Here is a 19340-nt window from a genome sequence, read left to right as displayed (position 1 = left end):
ATTGTTTTTTTATTGCTCTTGAGCTAAATGTAATATACACTGAGTGGCCAGATTATTATGATCTCTGAACGCATAATAATCTGGCCACTCAGTGTGTGTGTGTGTGTGTGTATTAGAGGCCCGGTGCATGAATTTGTGCATGGGTGGGGCCTGGCCAGCCTGGCCAGGGGGAGGGGACATGGGCGGTTGGCCGGCCTGCCTGCTGGTCGATCTCCTGGTCGAGGGGACAATCTGCATATTAGCCTTCTATTATATAGGATATACACTGAGTGGCCAGATTATTATGCGTTCAGAGATCATCATAATCTGGCCACTCAGTGTATATTGTAATAGGTTGATATATAGAAAGAAAAAAGTAAAGACTACAAGGAATCCCAATCCACAGAGATACTTGTTAATGGGTATACTGTACATACTGAGTTGTATCTTGCTTTTTTCAGATTGAACCATAAACTTCAAAGGGAAAAAAAATACACAGTCCAGGCACAATAAACATTCAAACTGCAGTCTGGGAATCAGTATTCCTGCATTCCTTGGCTTAAATGGTGATCAAGGGGTGAGCGTAATAATGATTATCTTGTAATTGTGTGACCTTTTGTGTATTCAGAGCTCTCAAACATACCGTATCTTGTTTAACCCCCTCAGCAACTTTAGCGATGGGCAGGGCAGTCTCCTGCATTGTGCATTTGAACTGTTCCGGCAGTTACTGCCTTGCCTCCTGAAATCCGAAACAAATCTGTTCACGTTTCTACCCTACGTTAAGCCTTTCCTTGACCCATAACTGACTGGATCAAGTCCAAGTTTCCTAGCAAAGCACACAGGGCCTCCCATGTAACGGAGCCGGCCTGTCAAGCCTCGTTGGCCTCCCTTTATTTTTATTTTTTTTAAATTACTTTATTGATTAAGGTATCACATATTTGTCACCAACCCCCTCCCCCCGTTCCCTTCCCAAACCCCCCCACATGCAAGCCCCCCTCCCCCTGTTGTCCGTGATCACTGGTTAGGCTCATATGCAAGCACACAAGTCCTTTGGTTGATCTATCTCCCTTGTCCCCACCCTCCCCTACCTTCCCTCTGAGGTCTGACAGTCTGATCAATGCTGTTCTTGTTCTTCAGTCTATGTTATTCATCATTTCCCCTAGATGAGTGAGCTCATGTGATACTAGGAATACACTTACAGGAACCGAAAATGAGACAAGCAATAATAGTTATGCTGAGAGGCAAATGAATCAGTCTATAGTGAGTTTCTTTCTGGGCCAACAGTTCTTTTGAGTCCCGGTTTCTATGTCCAACAGTTGCTTATGTGTTCATAACAGCAATGATATTTCAGTTCTGGATGGTGGACAAATGGTGGTATTGCAGGTCCGACCCTCTCTGGTTTGGTCCTGGGCAATCTGCAGTGACGCACATCTGCTGACTGCTAGTATGGCAAGGCATCGTCAGCGTCTTCCATCTCTGGACTGTTTCTCTTCTGACTTCATGGCTGGAGCACTCCTGTCAATTCCTCTCTGTTGCAGGAATCCACATGTCTCAGAGTTGTTTTCTGAAAATATACAAACGTATTCTCGACCAAAAGTTAATAAAGGAATATTTTCTATAAATTTGACTTGCGATCCTTTTTCATTTTTTTGCCCAAATGATTTTCCTTTGGCTTATTTTGACACCATGTATGTTTTACCTGGGTGACTTGCTGTTAGCATTACAAATGAAAGTTAATTTTCTAAAGTAAAAATTTTCTAGATGTAATTTATTTGCAGAATATTTTTCCTTACATGATATTCTTCTACTATCCCCCCTTTTTTGGTTTAAATATTGGGAGGCTTTTGGAAATTTTATGCTGTAATCTTGATAGCTTTTAAATTTTACTTTTTTTGGACTAAAATGTGACTGCTTTAGGTTCATTATATGTTACGCAATTTTACCATGAGATGAACTACCAATAAAAATTTTAGTTAACACTTTAGTAACAGCTTTTTTGTCCAGTACAATTGATTTTTCTAGAGTATTTGCTTATTTTGATTGGCCAATTTAAATTAGTCTGAAAACTTGACTACTATTTTACTGTCAAATTTAATACTCTTAACAACCATCTTGTTTTACCCTGTAAATATTAGTGGAGAGGATTATTTGCCTTCTTGAGTAGGCCCTGAGCATTCCTGGTGCTAGGCTGGATTTAGATATCCTAGACCCCAGTTCCCCGGATCATGGGTGCAAGACATCTCCATCAAGTCTTGTTGCAGTGAGAGGGCATCTGCTGTCGGCCAAGTCTCTGTTACCTGGGTCCCGATTTGAGCTGGGCATGTGAAGCTGAGCAGCCATGGGGGCAGGAGATCTCCTTCAGCAGGGGTGAGGGTTCAGGCCCCTGCAAACTTGGGGGGGGGTGAGGTCTGTGCCCCACCTCTGTTGACCCCCAAGTTCTCTCCTGATGGCCCCTGTGCGACTGTGCCTGTCTTAGGTTGTTCCTTCCCTGAGGAATCTTACCCGTCTCTGGCTAACCAGCCATCCTCCGGGTTGGCCTCCCTTTATGTCCCACCTTTGTACATCCCAACTGCATGTCCTTCAACACATCTGTGACTAAGCTGCTCTTTGTACCTAAAAAATCCCTTTGCTTTTGTGGTCCCTTTTCACCACGCTTGCTCCCTAAGAAACATGCACCTATTTTTATCATAGCATAAATTGTTCTGTATTATAATTTATGCCCATTTCTCTGCTTACTCTTACTCATTGCCCCAGAGAAAATATTGGCTGTATACAGCTAAATTCTTCTTCACAGATGAGATTTACATATACATTAATATCCCAATGTCTTATATTTTTGTTAGTGCTAAGCATGCCAATCTTCCCCACTAGTCTGGGAGCTCAAAGGCAGGATCGGAGTGTCTCATGCACCTCCATCTCCAAGGCCTGGTGCCATCACAGGACGGTGTCCCAGCCGAACGTGCATGCGCGCCTTCGGACACTTCCAGGCAGAGGACAGGTCCTAGAACCCAGATTCTTGGTTTTCTTTTTTGTTAATCCTCACTGAGTGGTTAAAGTTGGTGGTGCATGGGCAGGCTAAATAGCAATCTCAGGTGGTGCCTAAAGAAAAATTGGATTTATTTAAAGAAAAGGAGATGGGGATATCCAAAGGGAAGGGCTACACAGCACTGGGTTGCTGGTGGCAGCAAAAATATACTTAGGACAGTGAAACCAGATGCATAGAAAAAGCAACAGGAGAGCCTAGGAGGGGCTGTTCTGGGTCACCGAGAAGTCCGAGAAAAGGGGGCCTTGGAGACAGGTTTGGGGGTGAGCCTGGGACAAGCTACGCTCCCCATTCTCCTCTGGTCCCTTAGAGGGATGCAGGGCCAGGGACCCGCCCAGGCGTGCTCCCGGAGGAGAGCTCTCAGTGGGGATGGGTCCTTCGTCCTCATCGGATGGCTCTCTAGCAGCTGGAAATCGTAGGGGAGCTCTCAGGGGGGGGTCTCAGTAGAACAGCCACCGGCTCTCCAGGGGCTCTTTCAGGGCTGTGGGCTCCACTGGTTGGTCATTAGTCGCTGCGGCTGGTCCTGAGGCAGCCACTCCTCACTTGTCTGGTTTTGCTGCTTTTCTGGGCCTGGAGCTGAAATACAGCTGATGTTATCTTTAGGGAGGAAAGGGTCAGGGGTCCAAACAGCATGGCCAGTGAGGGAGACCAGTGTGCACTTAAAACAGGTGCTAGGGAGGGAGGCTGCCCTGGGGACAAGGTTCTGTTTTCCCAGTTTTGCCCCTTGGCAGGCACCGGGGGCTTTCTGCGGTGGTGAGTTTCTGTACCTGGTCCATCATCCTTGTTCTGCTCAAGTCTGTGAAACACCCTACTTTTTCCATTGATTTTTTGAGAGTGGAAGGGCGTGGGAGGAGGGAGGGAGGGGGGGAGAGAGAGAGAGAGAGAGAGAGAGAGAGAGAGGCATCCCTGTGAGAGACACATCTATTGGCTGCCTCCCGCATGCCTGGAGACTGGCGGGGATCAACCTGCAACACAGGTATGGGACTCGAACCCGCGACCCTTCCTGGCGCGGCTCTAACCACCGAGTCACTGGCCAGGGCTAGACCCAGACTCTTAAGTCTGTTTGCCCTGCCCCGGGGCCCCTCTGGGACTCCCACACGAAACGGTAAGGAAACCGAAGGGGCCCTTACCTTTGCTCCTCAGTTCCCGCCCACTCAGGGAGGAGGCGGCGGGTGCGGGCGCCGCCCTCGGACCGCCCTCCGCCTGACCTGCGCGCGCCGCCCTCGTGACTCCGCCTCCCGCGGGCCGCGCGGCGCCTGCGCACTGCTACGCGACCCCCGGCAGCGCTGCTCCGGCCGCGCCTGCGCCGCGTACAGTGAGTGCCGGGCGGGACCACCGACGGCGTCACACCCGGAAGCGGGGGGCCGGAAGTGGGGTTGCACAGGCTGTCCCCAGGGCTGGGGAAGCGGAGGCCCGGGAGCAGCGGAAAAGAAGGTGGAGGGTCCTGTCTGCCACTCTGAGTCCGATACCGATCCTCTTAGGTCCGGAGACGCAGAGCGAGGGAAGGGTGTCCCCGCCCTCCCCCCTCAGCCCGAGCCATGGCCGAGGCGGGGCCCGGGCTGAGTGAGACCGTCACTGAGACAACGGTTACCGTGACAACCGAGCCCGTGAGAAAGGCGGGGGGCGGCGCTGTTCAGGGGTCTGGGAGGTACCGGGAGGGCGGGCACAGGGCTCTGGAGAGTGGCTGCACGGCCTGGGCCGGGGTGTTGGTAGCGGCAGAGATGGTGCAGGTTGGTCAGTGACGTGCCGGGACGTGGGGATGCTGCTTGGGTGGCGGTGTGAGGAGGAACGGAACCTGGGGCCCCGGGGCGCGCGAAGGGCTGGGGGACACGGAGGGCTGAGGAGGAAAGCGGGTTGGAGGCCGCGGCAGGGAACTGGAAGCGCGCATATCAATAACTGTTTGTCGAGGAGCGAATGTAAAAGGAAGCAGAGAGAAGGGGGAACAAAAGAAAAGATGAAGATGATATTTGGAAAAATCAGAGATGTAAACAGAGAAAAAGGTAGCATTTTTGCAAAAGTAGGTTAGGTCGTTTTCAAAGGGAGAAGGTTGTATTGGGCTTAATGACACCTGGATTAAGGGGGTGTCGAATGATGGTTACCAGAGATGCTAGGGAATCGGTGAATAAGAGGTAGGGAGGGCTCTGAAAAAGAGATGGTGGATTAGGCTTTGAGACTGAGAAACTAAATACCAGCAAGGGTAAGTTGGGGAAGAACATGGAGAAACAGTGAGGGTTATGTTTCCTTTGAAGATTTTCTGGGTTAGGAATCTCTAGGTTAGGAATTGTGACTTCTTTGTAACGAGTGGTTATTAAGAACAGGAAATACTGCTTCATGGTTCCTGAAGGAGTCAGAGGCCTGTTCTAGTCCGTCTCCCACCGCTGGCCCTTCTGGTGCTGTCTGTGTACTCGGGAGGCCCCTGGGCGGGAGTGGATGGTCCATGGGCGGGAGCTACATGGGTATGCCCGTCTCCGTCAACCAGGAGAACCGGAGCCTGACCATCAAACTGCGGAAACGGAAGCCAGAGAAAAAGGTGGAGTGGACGAGTGACACTGTGGACAACGAACACATGGGGCGCCGCTCATCAAAATGTGAGTGCGTGCTGCCCACAGGAACCCGAGCGCGCGCTCCCGCCCGCCGGCTCCTGAAGCCCCGCTGCCGCCTCGGTGGTTCTCTGGCATCAGGGAGGGGAGGTTGAAATGAGAGGCACGGGAGGGCTCATTGGGATGGGATGTCCCAAGGCTGAAGGCAAGGGGTGTGAGGGGTGAGAGAAGTGTAGCTTCGGACTCCCGGCTCTCGGAGGGTTAGGGGGATGAGTGTGAGTGCCAGCGGGTGACCCTGGGGCAGCTGGGTCCTGGAAGGTAGTAGGAGTCCATAGTGGAAGTAGGAATTCTTACTGAGATCCAATGGGAATGGAACTGACTCGGACATCTTACTCTTCCTCCTTTTAACTGGGCTCCTCCTCCCAAATGCAGGCTGCTGTATTTATGAGAAACCGAGGGCCTTTGGTGAGAGCTCCACGGAGAGTGATGAGGAGGAAGAGGAAGGCTGTGGTCACACACACTGTGTACGGGGCCACCGCAAAGGACGGAACCGTGTCACCCCCGGACCCAGCCCCACCACCCCTTCCCAGCCCCCTGACCCATCTCAGCCCCCTCCAGGGCCAATGCAGCACTAAATTCCTCTCTCCCCACCATTTCTGTGTCTGATGGCCCTGACTATATTCATGTTGCTACTTGGGGACTAAACCCATGGTTTGATCATTCTCCAGCCCCCACCCACCCCTCTCTCTGAAGGAGGGAAGGAGAGGAGGGTGGACAGAGACCCTGGAATTCTGATTTGCTGCTCTTCTAGAACCCAGGCTTCTGGGTTGCCCAGCCCTCATTGTTTTTGTGCCCTCCCCCCCCCCCAGCAGTACCCATCCTCCTCCCCCCAGAGATCTAGGCATCTTGGTCCCAGTCTGTTCCCTTTGCTCCCACTGCCAAATCGCCTGCCCTGGATCCAGCTATCTCAGCTCCCTGCACTCTGCTTGAGTCCCAGATGCTTAGATTGGGTTTCCAACAGCCCCAGCTCTCACTGCCGGGGTCCCGGGCAGGTCCAGGCAATCTTGCCCCAGCTGCGCTTGTTAGTCCTGGCTTAGAGCTCTCCCACTGACGCGTTTGTCTTTATCTAGCCCAGCGCCTAGTCCTTGCTTGTGGTGTGAGGGGTCACGGAGAGCTCCAGCCCTTCTCTTCCACTCCTGCCCACTCTCATGCCCTCAGGAGGAGTTGGGGAGAGAAAGGTCTTTGTCATTCTCCCCTTTAATGGGAAATGGAAGAACAGACATGTCCTCTTTCCTCACCCTTCACGTGTGACTTAGGGTTTCTGACAAAGCTGGCTTTGAAAGGGGCCACTTAGGGCCAGCTGTCTCCTCAGTGTGGTCTTCCAGCTTCAGAGACAGGTCCCACATCGTCGCAGGGCGAGGGCGGAAGAGAGCAAGGAGATGAGGGCATGTCCCCTACGCCCCTCTCACGCCTTCCTTCCTGGGCTCTGATGTCTGCCGGGCCAGGGGTCCAGCTCCTCGCTCTCCTTGGGATCCGAATGTCCTGTCCGGGCGCTTGCCTGCCACGCACACTCGCAGAGATCAGTCAGAGCCACGCCACCACGGAGATCTCGTTTATTGCCACAGATGCACAAAATAAATAACCCAACATCTCAAATGTGTTAAATATGGGCCCATTTATACATGAGGGGGAAGATAGATGTGAGGCTACACAAGGCTGCCTTAGGGTGTGTGGGCCACCCCCAGGTTGAGGAAAGGAGAGGTAGTACTGTCGGTTTCTTTTTTAATTTTTTTTTTTTTCAGAGAGGAAGAGGGAGAGAGATTGAAACATCAGTGATGAGAAAGAATCATTGATCGGCTGCCTTTTACACCCCCCCTACTGGGGATCAAGTCCGCAACCCGAACATGTGTCCTTGGCGGAGTCGAACCTGGGACCCTTCAGTTCGCAGGCCAACGCTCTCCACGGAGCCACACCGGCTAGGGCCTTGCTGGCGGTTTCTCACGGGAGCAGTGCAGGGGGTAGTTTAGAGAAGGCTCGTCATGGGAAAAGGCTGACCGTGGGAAGCAGTCACCGTGGAGTAGCCCCCCACCCCCCCCCCAAAAAAAAAGAAAACGTTGACATTAAGCTTCCTAGGGAACCCCAAGGCAGAGCCCGGCCTCCGCGTCCAGGAGGAGGTCTGCTCCCCTGGAGATGCCCGAGAACGGACGGGCAGGAAAGCCGAGGGGGGGGGAGGGGTAGAGGCTGGGCCTTGGGTTGAGACCCCAGAGGCGGAAGTGGAGGGGAGATATTTGAAGCGCCTGGAGCCCCGCAGATGGGGGAGGGGCAGGTGGGGAGAAGCTCCCAAGAAGAGGGGTGCAATGGGTTGGGCCCTGGGAGTGATGTGGAAACGAGGCCAGCTGAGTCTCGCTATGTGGGAGAGAAGATACAATGGAGGTGGGCAGGGTGCTCATCGGAACTCGGGCTGCGGGCGGGCGGGGACAGGTCCTGGCAGGAGGGCCTCGGAGCCCCAGGGCAGGCGGGGCGGGCAGGAGGCTCAGCCCTCCGCCGGCACGATGCGCAGCGGAGCGCGCGGGTCTCGCGTGCAGAGCAGGGGGAACACCCGCTGCCCCAGGGGCCCGGGGGCCTGGAAGGCGAACAGCAGGTCCAGCGAGCGGCCGTCGTAGAAGGCCACGCGGCCCCGCTCCCAGTCCAAGTCCACGCGGATCCGCCGCGGCGGGGGCCCGGTGCCGCCCAGCGGGGTGGGCTCGGGTGCCGTGAGCGCCCACAGGCGGCCACCGCGGCCCTCCACGGCCCACACAGAGCCCACAGGGCACAGCCCTACGCGGCCCTTGCGCTGCACAGACTCCCCAGCCGCACCTAAGGCGTAGTGACTCTCCACCTCCTCGTCCTCCCCGGGAGGGGCGCCGCCCGAGGCGGGGTCCGCGGTCTCCACCTCCCAGCAGTGGCGGCCCGCCCCGAAGCCCTGCTCGCCCAGCACCGCAGGGAGCTGATCGAAGCGGGCCGGGCTGTCAGGGGGCTCTGGGGTCCCCGGCGGGGCCAGCCGGACGCTGCGGCGGTCAGCGGAGATGAGCAGGCGGCGGTGGGCAGTGCTAGGGTCCAGGGTCAGGTCGGCTGTGGAGCACAAGACAGGAGGGGCCGGGGGGGGGGGGGGGGGTTGCTGAGTCAGGGGGCGCAGGACCAGCGTTCAGGGCGGAGGGCACCTAGAGGCCCCAGGCAGCTGTCAGGGCTGTGGACTGAGGAGGTGAAGACCCGTGAAGGGAGGTCTAGGCAGGCCCAGCCTGCGCACCAATGGCCCTTCCGGTAGAACTGGCCTCGGACAGGAGCGAGCAGCAGGGCTGGCCTGCCTGAGGAATGAGGCCTGACACCTCCATGTGCAGAATCTAGGGTGGGGCTGGGAGCTGGGCCAGCAGGACGGGGAAGGTGATCTAGAGGCAGAGTGATACCAGATACCGAACCCCAAGTGTCAGAGGGAGGGGCCCAGGGAGGCATCCTCGGTATTTGGAGAGCCAGCCCACTCACCCCCGGAACAGGTGGGAGTGGACGGGCCTGCTTCTCCCTGAGTGTATGGGGTGCCTTGAGAAAAGATTTCTGGGTTCGGGGTACGAGAAGCAGTCTGGTGGGCAGGGTGTGGGTAACCAGGAGGTGGAGGCAGGGACTCCCAGCGGCTGCAGAGGCGAGTGAGCGGAAGCAGGGGCTCCTGAGAGGCCACTGACCTTCAGGGGTCTGTTGTCTGAGTGTTTGAAAAGGTAAGAGGGAAGAATGGCTGGAATATGAGGACTTGAGGGGAGACATTGTTACGGATTGAATCTGTTTGCTCCCCAATTCCTCAGAATGTGACCTTATTTGGGAGTAGTCTGAACAGAGGAAACCAAGTTAAAATGAGGTCAGTAGGGTGCAGCCTGGTCCAGTATGAGTGGCGTCCTTACAAACAGGAAGTTCGGGCCTAGAGACAAATGGGTCCAGAGGGAACACCAAGTGAAGACGGGAGAACAGCGCCTGCAGGCCGAGGGCCGCAGGGCCCCAAAGGCGAGGAGAGTCAGGACCGACTGGGCCCTCAGGTCCCGCGGCCGGCACTGAGGGAGCTTCTGGCGGCGGGGCTTTGTCCCTAGGACACCGGACACCGACACGTCCCGAGGGGCTGGGTGGTTTTGAGACAGAGGGAGCAGACCGGAAACCCCTCTCCCCGCGCCCTTACCCGCCAGCCGGTGCAGCATGTTTCTGACCACCGGGTAGTCCTCGGGGCGCTCGTCCTCTGAGTGGGATGACTTGGGTGTGGGCGCACCAAGTCTGGACAAATGAGGGAGACAGGTCGGGAAACCAGCAGACACCCTCTGCCTTCTGTTGCCCCCTCTCCTACCATCTGGCACCTCTGGAGCAGGGGGGGTAAGGCACCCAGAAACCCTGTCTGAGTGGGCACAAAGGAGTGGGCCAGTGGGAAGGTGATGGGTGGGCAGCTGGGGGTGGAAGGAAGGAACAGTGAAGGGGGACTCACCTTCTCCATGTCTCCCTCATGTCCTGGGGGCAGAGGAAAAGGTGGATGTGAGCTGGGCTTTATACTGCGGGGACCCCTCCCCGCCGCCCGGCTCCGGTGAGCGGGTCAGAGGTGTGAGCCCCCATCTCTCAGCACATCTCCCCTTTGCCCCTGTGCTCCCGATTCCTGTCTCCTCTCGCCACCCCCTCATCGCACCCCATTCTCCTGCCACCACCAGGCACTGTCCTGCCCCGTCCCCCAGGCCTCAGTGCCCCGCCTCATCCACGCCCTTGTCCGCCCCCCTCCCAGGTCCTCGCCTCCGAGCCTGTCCGCCCCCCTTCCTGAGGGTGTAACCCTTTACATCAGTCACACGGACCAGACACACTCAGAGCCCTCGGGGAAGGGGTTCGCGCGTTAAAGCCTCACAATAAAGCTGCTTCACTTCTTGCCATAAAAGCCGTGGCGTTTATTGGGCCCTTTGCTTTGTGGTCTCTCTGTGGCCAGGGAGGCAGCCGGGCTTGTGTCCCAGGATGCTCGACAGGACACCAGGGGAGCCGCCCCCCGCCCCCCCCGGCCCCGGAGCACGCCTGGAGCGGGCGAATGCGGTGCCGAGGGAGAGGAGAGGCTTTGCCTAATTATGCCAACTACACTCCACCGAGAAGCTCTCCTCCGCGTAGACTTCAAAGAGGGGAGCAAGGCCCGAGACGGCTTAGCTGCGGGGGAGAAGCGGGCCGGGATCCCCCAAACCCGGGCTCTCGCAAGGGGATGGGGTTGACTGCCGACCCAGGAGGGGCGCGGCCGCGGGTGGGTGACAAGCTGGGCCGGAGAGGAGCCGAGGCCCCGGGCAGCTCTTCCAGACGCGCCGCCCGGCCCGCGGCCTGGGAGGAGTCGCGGCGACAACAACAAACAACCCGGCCGGGCCGGCGGCGGCGGGGCTTCGGATCCGCACCCTCCGCCCTCCCTCGGGCTCCCCGCCCTCCGCCCAGGTCCCCCCTCGCCTCCCCAGGCAGCCCCTCGCTCCGCCCGCTCCCCTGGGACTCGGGCCCGCGCCCCCCGCCCCCCGCCCCGCGCCCCCCGCATCCCCTGCGCGGGCGTGGCGCCCAGCCCCCGCCCGGCCTTGCTCCTTCCTCTCAGCGCCACCCCCGCCCGGGCGCCCGGGGAGCCCCCTCCGCCGACCGCGGCGGCCGCGTCCCGCCTCACCTCTCCCGGCGGGTCCAGGCAGCCCATGGTGGGGATGCGGCCGCCGCGGCGCCTCCGGGCGCGGGCCCCCGGCTCGGCCAGCCGCTCCCGCAGCCCGCGGCTGATGCGCACCTCCACGGCCAGGCGCACGTGGGACCGCAGGCTGCGGCGCGGGCAGGGCTGGCCGCAGCGGGGGCAGGCGGGGGGCGCCTCGGGGCCGGGCGCCGGCGGGGCCCCCCAGCGGCGGGCCAGGCACGCGCGGCAGAAGCTGTGCTCGCAGGCCAGCAGCACGGGGTCCTCGAAGGGGCCCCCGCACAGCGGACACGTCGCCAGCTGCGCCAGGCGCTCCACCAGCCCGGGGCCCGGCGCGGGCGCCTCCATGGGAAGCCGGTGTGCGCGCCGTCCCCGCCGCCCTCGCCGCCGCCTCTGCCCTCTCCTGGGATGGCCTCCCGTCCCGGGCTGCAGCCTCGCCTCCACGGCCGGCTTTATAGGGAGGGAGGAGGCCGCGGGAGGTAAACAGCGGCCTTGCGTAACGCCTCTTCTGGTCCTCCCGCGTCCCGGCCAAGGTGGGGGGAGGGCGAGCGGAAAGGACACCTGGGCCCTCCAACCAGAGGGGGTCACCAGGGGCGCGCTGGGGCAAGGTGGCCGATTGTGGGGAGGGGTAGTCCCCTCCACGCCCCCCCCAACCCAAGTCTCACCTCCCCCCCCCCCCCCCCCGGCCTGTGGTGTGCGGCGGGCAGGGTGCCCACATCGCCGGGGAGTGAGTCATCCCAGGTGGCTGGCACACCCACTCCTGGGGCGGGGCCGGAAGCCGGGATCCGGGTTCGTGTGGCTTCGGCGGCCGCAGTGTTGGTGTGGCTGCCACTCCAGGTGCCTCCCCAGCTTCCTGCCCAGCTCTCGGGGCTTTAGGGCACTGAGGCTCTGGGGTGCGGGGAGGGGAGCAGGCGCCCGCACTTGCACCTGGAGGACTCAGGATAGGGCTCCCAGGTCCTCTCGCCGTACTTTCTTCTGTGTCTCTAGTTCTTCTATTTCCCTGTGTATGATTTTATCTCTACCTTTTCCTCTCCTTCGTTGAGACGTGCCCAAGGGTTATCTATTTCAAACCCTTGGTAAACTGAGGCCGAGCGCTGGCACTGCAGCGGCGCCACACCCAGACCTTCTCATTTGTGTCCTTTCTGGGACAGTTTTCATTCCCGGTTCCTAGAACTCCTTTCTGCTTCCTGATTTATCCTGATCTTTCCTTGTGCCCTCTTTCCTCACCTCCATCTCTGCCCTTTCCTCCTCCTCCCCCTCCCCCTCCCCGCCCTTCTCTCGCTCCCTCTTCCTCCCAGCCCCTCCACCTGTCTCCAGCTAGGCCCTTCTGCCAGGACACCCTCCAGCGTTGTGAATAAGTAAACATGCAGGTGCCTGCAATTGTGGTCACACACACACTGTACAAACATGCATGCGCATCCACCAATGTCCAAATGCCCCCGAGTGCAGACCGACAGACCGCACCTTCACATGATGCAGACCTCGCAGAGACACACACTGCTGTCACAGGCGTTACTCGGGGACAGACAGGCTGCTCAGAGAACGTGGGGGGGGGGGGGTGGCGGGCTGTTACTGTCGGTGAGAACAGCGCAGTGTGCGGAGCAGCAGCCCTCCAGACGCCCTCTGCCCCACCGAAGCCTCAGGGAGGCATTCAGATCCGCACCCAATAAACACTAACAAACAAACACAGCACACTCATCTTGAAACAAACCTCCAGCTCAGTGCTCAGCTACCCAAGTGAAAGACTACCAATACGATCAAATCAGTTCGTAAAAGATGGACGTCTCTGCTCTGTCAGGTAGAATACTGGTCCCCGAAGATGCCCACATCCTGATCCCGGACGTGTGACTACGTGAGCTTACATGATGGCTAGGGGAATTAAGTTTGCAGATGGAGCCTAGCCAATGTGGCTCAGAGGTTGAGCGTCGACCTATGACCCAGGAGATCACGGTTGATTCTGGGTCAGGGCACAGGCCTGGGTTATGGGCTCAGTCCCGATCGATGACTCTCTCATCATTGATGTTTCTATCTCCTCTCCCTTCCTCTCTGAAATCAAGAAAAATATATTTTTCAAAAAGCTTGTAGATGGAATTAAAGTTGCCAATTAGTTAAGTTTGAATAGGAAGATCATTCCAGATTAGCCCAGTGGGTCTAATAGAATCAAAGATCCCACAAAGTGGAGGACGAAACCGGAAGAGGACAAGCAAAGAGGCTGGGCATGAGAAGGACTTTGCTGCTTTGAAGGCGGAGGAAGGGGCAGGAGCAGAGGGGCCGCGGCCTCGTGGTGCTGGAGGAGAAGAGCGAGGGGAGGGGCTCTCGGCGCTCCTGGCGGCCGGCCCTGCTGACACCTTGACTTAGACCCTGAGCCCTGTGTCAGCCTCTGACCGCCAGAGCTGAGAACGGAAATGTGCGGATTCACACACTTCCAACGCGAGTGCGTGGCCACTTGTGACGGCAGTCAACAGGAGACCAGTGCCCACGTTCTTGCCCGTCCTCTTCTGCTCTTTTCCTTTGTATTGCTTTATTTTCTAGGCTCCCCCCCCCCCCACCCCAAGGCCTCTTAGACATGGGGTTCCTGCTGGATCGGGGCCCACGGTATTGGGGGCCGGCCTCTGGGTCCCCGCGGGCTCTCTGAGCAGCCTGTCCGTCCCTGTGGTCCTCAGTGAGAGGCTGTCTGGGCGCCGGGGAGGCCGGCGGTACTGGATGTGCTGTCTGCGAGGCGGTGCACGTTGGGCGCTGAGACGTTCAACCCGATCCGCCAAACAGCCTCCTCCTAGAGGCACGACCAGGTCAGAGGCATGCCATCACCACGGCCTGGCCTTGCACGTGACCCGTAACCGCGTGCGCCCTTAGGCGCCGCCGCAGGTCAGAGGCAGGGCCAGGGCTCTTTCCCTTGCAGTGGAGGTCCTCTCTCCTCTTCCTCCTGTCCCCTCCGCCTCCCGTCTCCCCTCAGCCTCCTGTCCCCTCAGCCTCCTGTCCCCTCAGCCTCCTGTCCCCCCCTCAGCCTCCTGTCCCCTCAGCCTCCTGTCCCCTCAGCCTCCTGTCCCCTCAGCCTCCTGTCCCCTCAACCTCCTGTCCCCTCTCAGCCTCCTGTCCCCCCTCAGCCTCCTGTCCCCTCAGCCTCCTGTCCCCCCTAAGCCTCCTGTCCCCTCAGCCTCCTGTCCCCTCAGCCTCCTTTCCCCCCTAAGCCTCCTGTCCCCTCAGCCTCCTGTCCCCTCAGCCTCCTGTAAGCCTCCTGTCCCCTCAGCCTCCTGTCCCCTCAGCCTCCTGTCCCCTCAGCCTCCTTTCCCCCCTAAGCCTCCTGTCCCCTCAGCCTCCTGTCCCCTCAGCCTCCTGTCCCCCCTCAGCCTCCTGTCCCCCTCAGCCTCCTGTCCCCACTCAGCCTCCTGTCCCCCCTCAGCCTCCTGTCCCCTCAACCTCCTTTCCCCCCTCAGCCTCCTGTCCCCTCAGCCTCCTGTCCCCTCAGCCTCCTGTCCCCTCAGCCTCCTGTCCCCCCTCAGCCTCCTGTCCCCTCAGCCTCCTGTCCCCTCTCAGCCTCCTGTCCCCTCAACCTCCTGTCCCCCCTCAGCCTCCTGTCCCCTCAGCCTCCTGTCCCCTCAGCCTCCTGTCCCCTCAGCCTCCTGTCCCCCCTCAGTGTCCTGTCCCCTCTCAGCCTCCTGTCCCCTCAGCCTCTTGTCCCCTCAGCCTCCTGTCCCCCCAGCCTCCTGTCCCCTCAGCCTCCTGTCCCCTCAGCCTCCTGTCCCCTCAGCCTCCTGTCCCCTCAGCCTCCTGTCCCCCCTAAGCCTCCTGTCCCCTCAGCCTCCTGTCCCCCCCTAAGCCTCCTGTCCCCTCAGCCTCCTGTCACCTCAACCTCCTGTCCCCCCTCAGCCTCCTGTCCCCCTCAGCCTCCTGTCCCCCCTCAGCCTCCTGTCCCCTCAGCCTCCTGTCCCCTCAGCCTCCTGTCCCCCCAACCTCCTGTCCCCTCAGCCTCCTGTCTCCCCTCAGACTCCTGTCCCCTCAACCTCCTGTCCCCTCTCAGCCTCCTGTCCCCCCTCAGCCTCCTGTCCCCTCAGCCTCCTGTCCCCTCAGCCTCCTGTCCCCCCTCAGCCTCCTGTCCCCTCTCAGCCTCCTGTCCCCTCAGCCTCTTGTCCCCTCAGCCTCCTGTCCCCCCAACCTCCTGTCCCCTCAGCCTCCTGTCCCCCCTCAGCCTCCTGTCCCTCAACCTCCTTTCCCCCCTCAGCCTCCTGTCCCCTCAGCCTCCTGTCCCCTCAGCCTCCTGTCCCCCCTCAGCCTCCTGTCCCCTCTCAGCCTCCTGTCCCCTCAGCCTCTTGTCCCCTCAGCCTCCTGTCCCCCCAACCTCCTGTCCCCTCAGCCTCCTGTCTCCCCTCAGACTCCTGTCCCCTCAATCTCCTGTCCCCCCTCAGCCTCCTGTCCCCCCTCAGCCTCCTGTCCCCTCAGCCTCCTGTCCCCTCAGCCTCCTGTCCCCCCTAAGCCTCCTGTCCCCTCAGCCTCCTATCCCCTCAGCCTCCTGTCCCCTCAGCCTCCTTTCCCCCCTAAGCCTCCTGTCCCCTCAGCCTCCTGTCACCTCAGCCTCCTGTCCCCTCAGCCTCCTGTCCCCCCAACCTCCTGTCTCCCCTCAGACTCCTGTCCCCTCAACCTCCTGTCCCCTCTCAGCCTCCTGTCCCCCTCAGCCTCCTGTCCCCTCAGCCTCCTGTCCCCTCAGCCTCCTGTCCCCCCCAAGCCTCCTGTCCCCTCAGCCTCCTGTCTCCCCTCAGACTCCTGTCCCCTCAACCTCCTGTCCCCCCTCAGCCTCCTGTCCCCCCTAAGCCTCCTGTCCCCTCAGCCTCCTGTCCCCTCAGCCTCCTGTCCCCTCAGCCTCCTTTCCCCCTAAGCCTCCTGTCCCCTCAGCCTCCTGTCACCTCAGCCTCCTGTCCCCCCTCAGCCTCCTGTCCCCCTCAGCCTCCTGTCCCCCCTCAGCCTCCTGTCCCCTCAGCCTCCTGTCCCCTCAGCCTCCTGTCCCCCCAACCTCCTGTCCCCTCAGCCTCCTGTCTCCCCTCAGACTCCTGTCCCCTCAACCTCCTGTCCCCTCTCAGCCACCTGTCCCCCCTCAGCCTCCTGTCCCCTCAGCCTCCTGTCCCCTCAGCCTCCTGTCCCCCCCAAGCCTCCTGTCCCCTCAGCCTCCTGTCTCCCCTCAGACTCCTGTCCCCTCAACCTCCTGTCCCCCCTCAGCCTCCTGTCCCCCCTAAGCCTCCTGTCCCCTCAGCCTCCTGTCCCCTCAGCTCCTTTCCCCCCTAAGCCTCCTGTCCCCTCAGCCTCCTGTCACCTCAGCCTCCTGTCCCCCCTCAGCCTCCTGTCCCCCCTCAGCCTCCTGTCCCCCCTCAGCCTCCTGTCCCCTCAGCCTCCTGTCCCCCCCAAGCCTCCTGTCCCCTCCGCCTCCTGTCCCCTCAGCCTCCTGTCCCCCCCAAGCCTCCTGTCCCCCCCAAGCCTCCTGTCCCCTCCGCCTCCTGTCCCCTCAGCCTTCTGTCCTGCTCACTGTAAAGCCCTGTGGAGCCGGCAGCAGCTTCGGCGGGAGAGGGAACGCGGGGGGGGGGGGGGGGGGGCGGTGTAACGGGGGGGGGGGGTGCCTGGATGCTCTCCTCTCTCCTGCTGGCACTGGCGCTGATTTCCCTGGACCCGCCTTGGTTTTCTGTGTTTTAGAAACTGTTTTTTTTGTCTCCCTCACTGCCATGTCCTTTCAGAGTCTGTGGAAATGTCACAGAAAACCGGAGAAGAACCAAGCAACACTTAGAGATGGAGTTACATTTATTACGCGTGGGTCCAGAGGAAAACGTCTCAAATTCTGGGCCCCAACATGGAGGAACTCTCCCTATTTATATGTTTTTGCCTTCTTTGTCTCCCAAATATGGGGTGTTTCCAGCCCCCTTTGCAAGTTGGTAAACAGCCCCTATGTGCTGGGCCTTGAGACCTCAACCAGAGGCCTGGCCTGCTGCCAGCACGATAACTTCGTCCGGGGAAGGTTTATGGCCTCTCTGGAGTGGGAGTATTCTTATTTCCTTATTATTTAAGCAAGCACCTACAGAAGCCAAAATAGCAGGGTTAACATTTCAAGCAGCAGGGTTGTTGTTTTTTTGTGTTTTTTAAAAAAATATATATTTTATTGATTTTTTTACAGAGAGAAGGGAGAGGGATAGAGAGTTAGAAACATCGATCAGCTGCCTCCTGCACACCCCCCACTGGGAATGTGCCCACAACCAAGGTACATGCCCTTGACCGGAATCGAACCCGGGACCCTTCAGTCCGCAGGCCGACGCTCTATCCACTGAGCCACACCGGTCAGGGCAAAGCAGCAGTTATTGTATAAGATGGATGCTTCATTAGAACCGCTCACAACCACTCAGTGGGGCTCCCACCACCAGGGCTGAGTGCGGCCGAGCTGGGGGGAAAGTGCGACGGGGCAGAGGGACCTGTCCCCGGGCCTCTGCGACCCCCACTGAGCAGCAGCGGCCGCAGCTCACCGCACCTCCTGGGCCACAGCCTTCCCGCCCCTGGCTTCCCTCCCCCTCCAGCTCTCGGGCCTCCGCACCCTCGTGGCCACGCAGATGGTGCCAGGTGGACAGCACTCCCTGCGGCGCCCTGAGGAAGCGCCCTGTGCCCGGGCTGGACTGCCCCAGGCGCGGTGGGGAGCCCGCCCCAGAGCTTGGCGCAGGCCAACCAGACACCCCACTAGCGGGGTCCCGGCCTGGGGTCAGTAGCCACCGTAGGCCTCGGCTCGGGGAGGCAGCCTGGGTCTGGCTGGTGAGGGCCCAGGGCCAAGCAGTGGCCACGGCAGCAGCTGGAACCTCCCGCACACCCCGACCAGGGCTCCGGTGCTTGACACCCCTTCCCACTGCCCCCCCTTCCCAATGCTCCCCTTCCCACTGCCCCCCTTCCCACTGCTCCCCTTCCCACTGCCCCCCTTCCCACTGCTCCCCTTCCCACTGCCCCCCTTCCCACTGCCCCCCTTCCCACTGCCCCCCTTCCCACTGCTCCCCTTCCCACTGCTCCCCTTCCCACTGCCCCCCTTCCCACTGCTCCCCCTTCCCACTGCTCCCCTTCCCACTGCTCCCACTGCTCCCCCTTCCCACTGTCCCTCCTTCCCACTGCTCCCCCTTCCCACTGCTCCCCCTTCCCACTGCCCCCCTTCCCACTTCTCCCACTGCTCCCCCTTCCCACTGCCCCCCCTTCCCACTGCCCTCCCTTCCCACTGCTCCCCCTTCCCACTGCCCCCCTTCCCACTGCTCCCACTGCTCCCCCTTCCCACTGCCCCCCTTCCCACTGCCCCCCCTTCTCACTGCCCACCCTTCCCACTGCTCACACTGCCCCCCTTCCCACTGCCCCCCCTTCCCACTGCTCCCCCTTCCCACTGCCCCCCCTTCCCACTACTCCCACTGCCCCCCTTCCCACTGCTCCCCCTTCCCACTGCCCCCCTTCCCACTGCTCCCCCTTCCCACTGCTCCCCCTTCCCACTGCTCCCCTTCCCACTGCTCCCACTGCTCCCCCTTCCCACTTCTCCCCCTTCCCACTGCCCCCCCTTCCCACTGCCCCCCTTCCCACTGCTCCCCCTTCCCACTGCTCCCACTGCTCCCCCTTCCCACTGCCCCCCTTCCCACTGCTCCCACTGCTCCCCCTTCCCACTGCCCCCCTTCCCACTGCTCCCACTGCTCCCCCTTCCCACTGCCCCCCCTTCCCACTGCCCTCCCTTCCCACTGCTCCCCCTTCCCACTGCCCCCCTTCCCACTGCTCCCACTGCTCCCCCTTCCCACTGCCCCCCCTTCCCACTGCCCCCCCTTCCCACTGCTCCCCCTTCCCACTGCCCCCTTCCCACTGCTCCCCCTTCCCACTGCGCCCCCTTCCCACTGCTCCCCTTCCCACTGCTCCCACTGCTCCCCCTTCCCACTTCTCCCCCTTCCCACTGCCCCCCCTTCCCACTGCCCCCCTTCCCACTGCTCCCCCTTCCCACTGCTCCCCTTCCCACTGCCCCACTTCCCACTGCTCCCCCTTCCCACTGCCCCCCTTCCCACTGCTCCCCCTTCCCACTACTCCCCCTTCCCACTGCTCCCCTTCCCACTGCCCCCCT

General features: G+C 60.3%; 2 protein-coding genes across 2 annotated transcripts; one reads left to right on the top strand and one right to left on the bottom strand.

The window, feature by feature from the left end:
- Window positions 1-4346: 4346 nt before the first annotated feature.
- PPP1R11 (protein phosphatase 1 regulatory inhibitor subunit 11) lies at window positions 4347-8075 on the top strand. Its single transcript, XM_079780392.1, has 3 exons — window positions 4347-4629; window positions 5502-5610; window positions 5995-8075. The coding sequence occupies exons 1-3, from the start codon at window positions 4561-4563 to the stop codon at window positions 6195-6197; spliced, it is 381 nt and encodes a 126-aa protein (XP_079636518.1). The 5' UTR covers window positions 4347-4560; the 3' UTR covers window positions 6198-8075.
- Window positions 7162-11717, bottom strand: LOC307105015 (RING finger protein 39-like). The gene is made up of 4 exons (XM_079780391.1): window positions 11234-11717; window positions 10055-10077; window positions 9758-9849; window positions 7162-8673 (listed from the first exon to the last, which is right to left on the bottom strand). The coding sequence occupies exons 1-4, from the start codon at window positions 11591-11593 to the stop codon at window positions 8096-8098; spliced, it is 1053 nt and encodes a 350-aa protein (XP_079636517.1). The 5' UTR covers window positions 11594-11717; the 3' UTR covers window positions 7162-8095.
- Between the last annotated feature and the right edge of the window lie 7623 nt (window positions 11718-19340).

This window comes from Cnephaeus nilssonii, assembly GCF_951640355.1.
Source record: "Cnephaeus nilssonii genome assembly, chromosome: 9".
NCBI classification, from domain to species: domain Eukaryota; kingdom Metazoa; phylum Chordata; class Mammalia; order Chiroptera; family Vespertilionidae; genus Cnephaeus; species Cnephaeus nilssonii.
The sequence above is the reverse complement of the archived record's forward strand: the minus strand, read 5'-3'. Positions and strand labels throughout refer to the sequence as shown.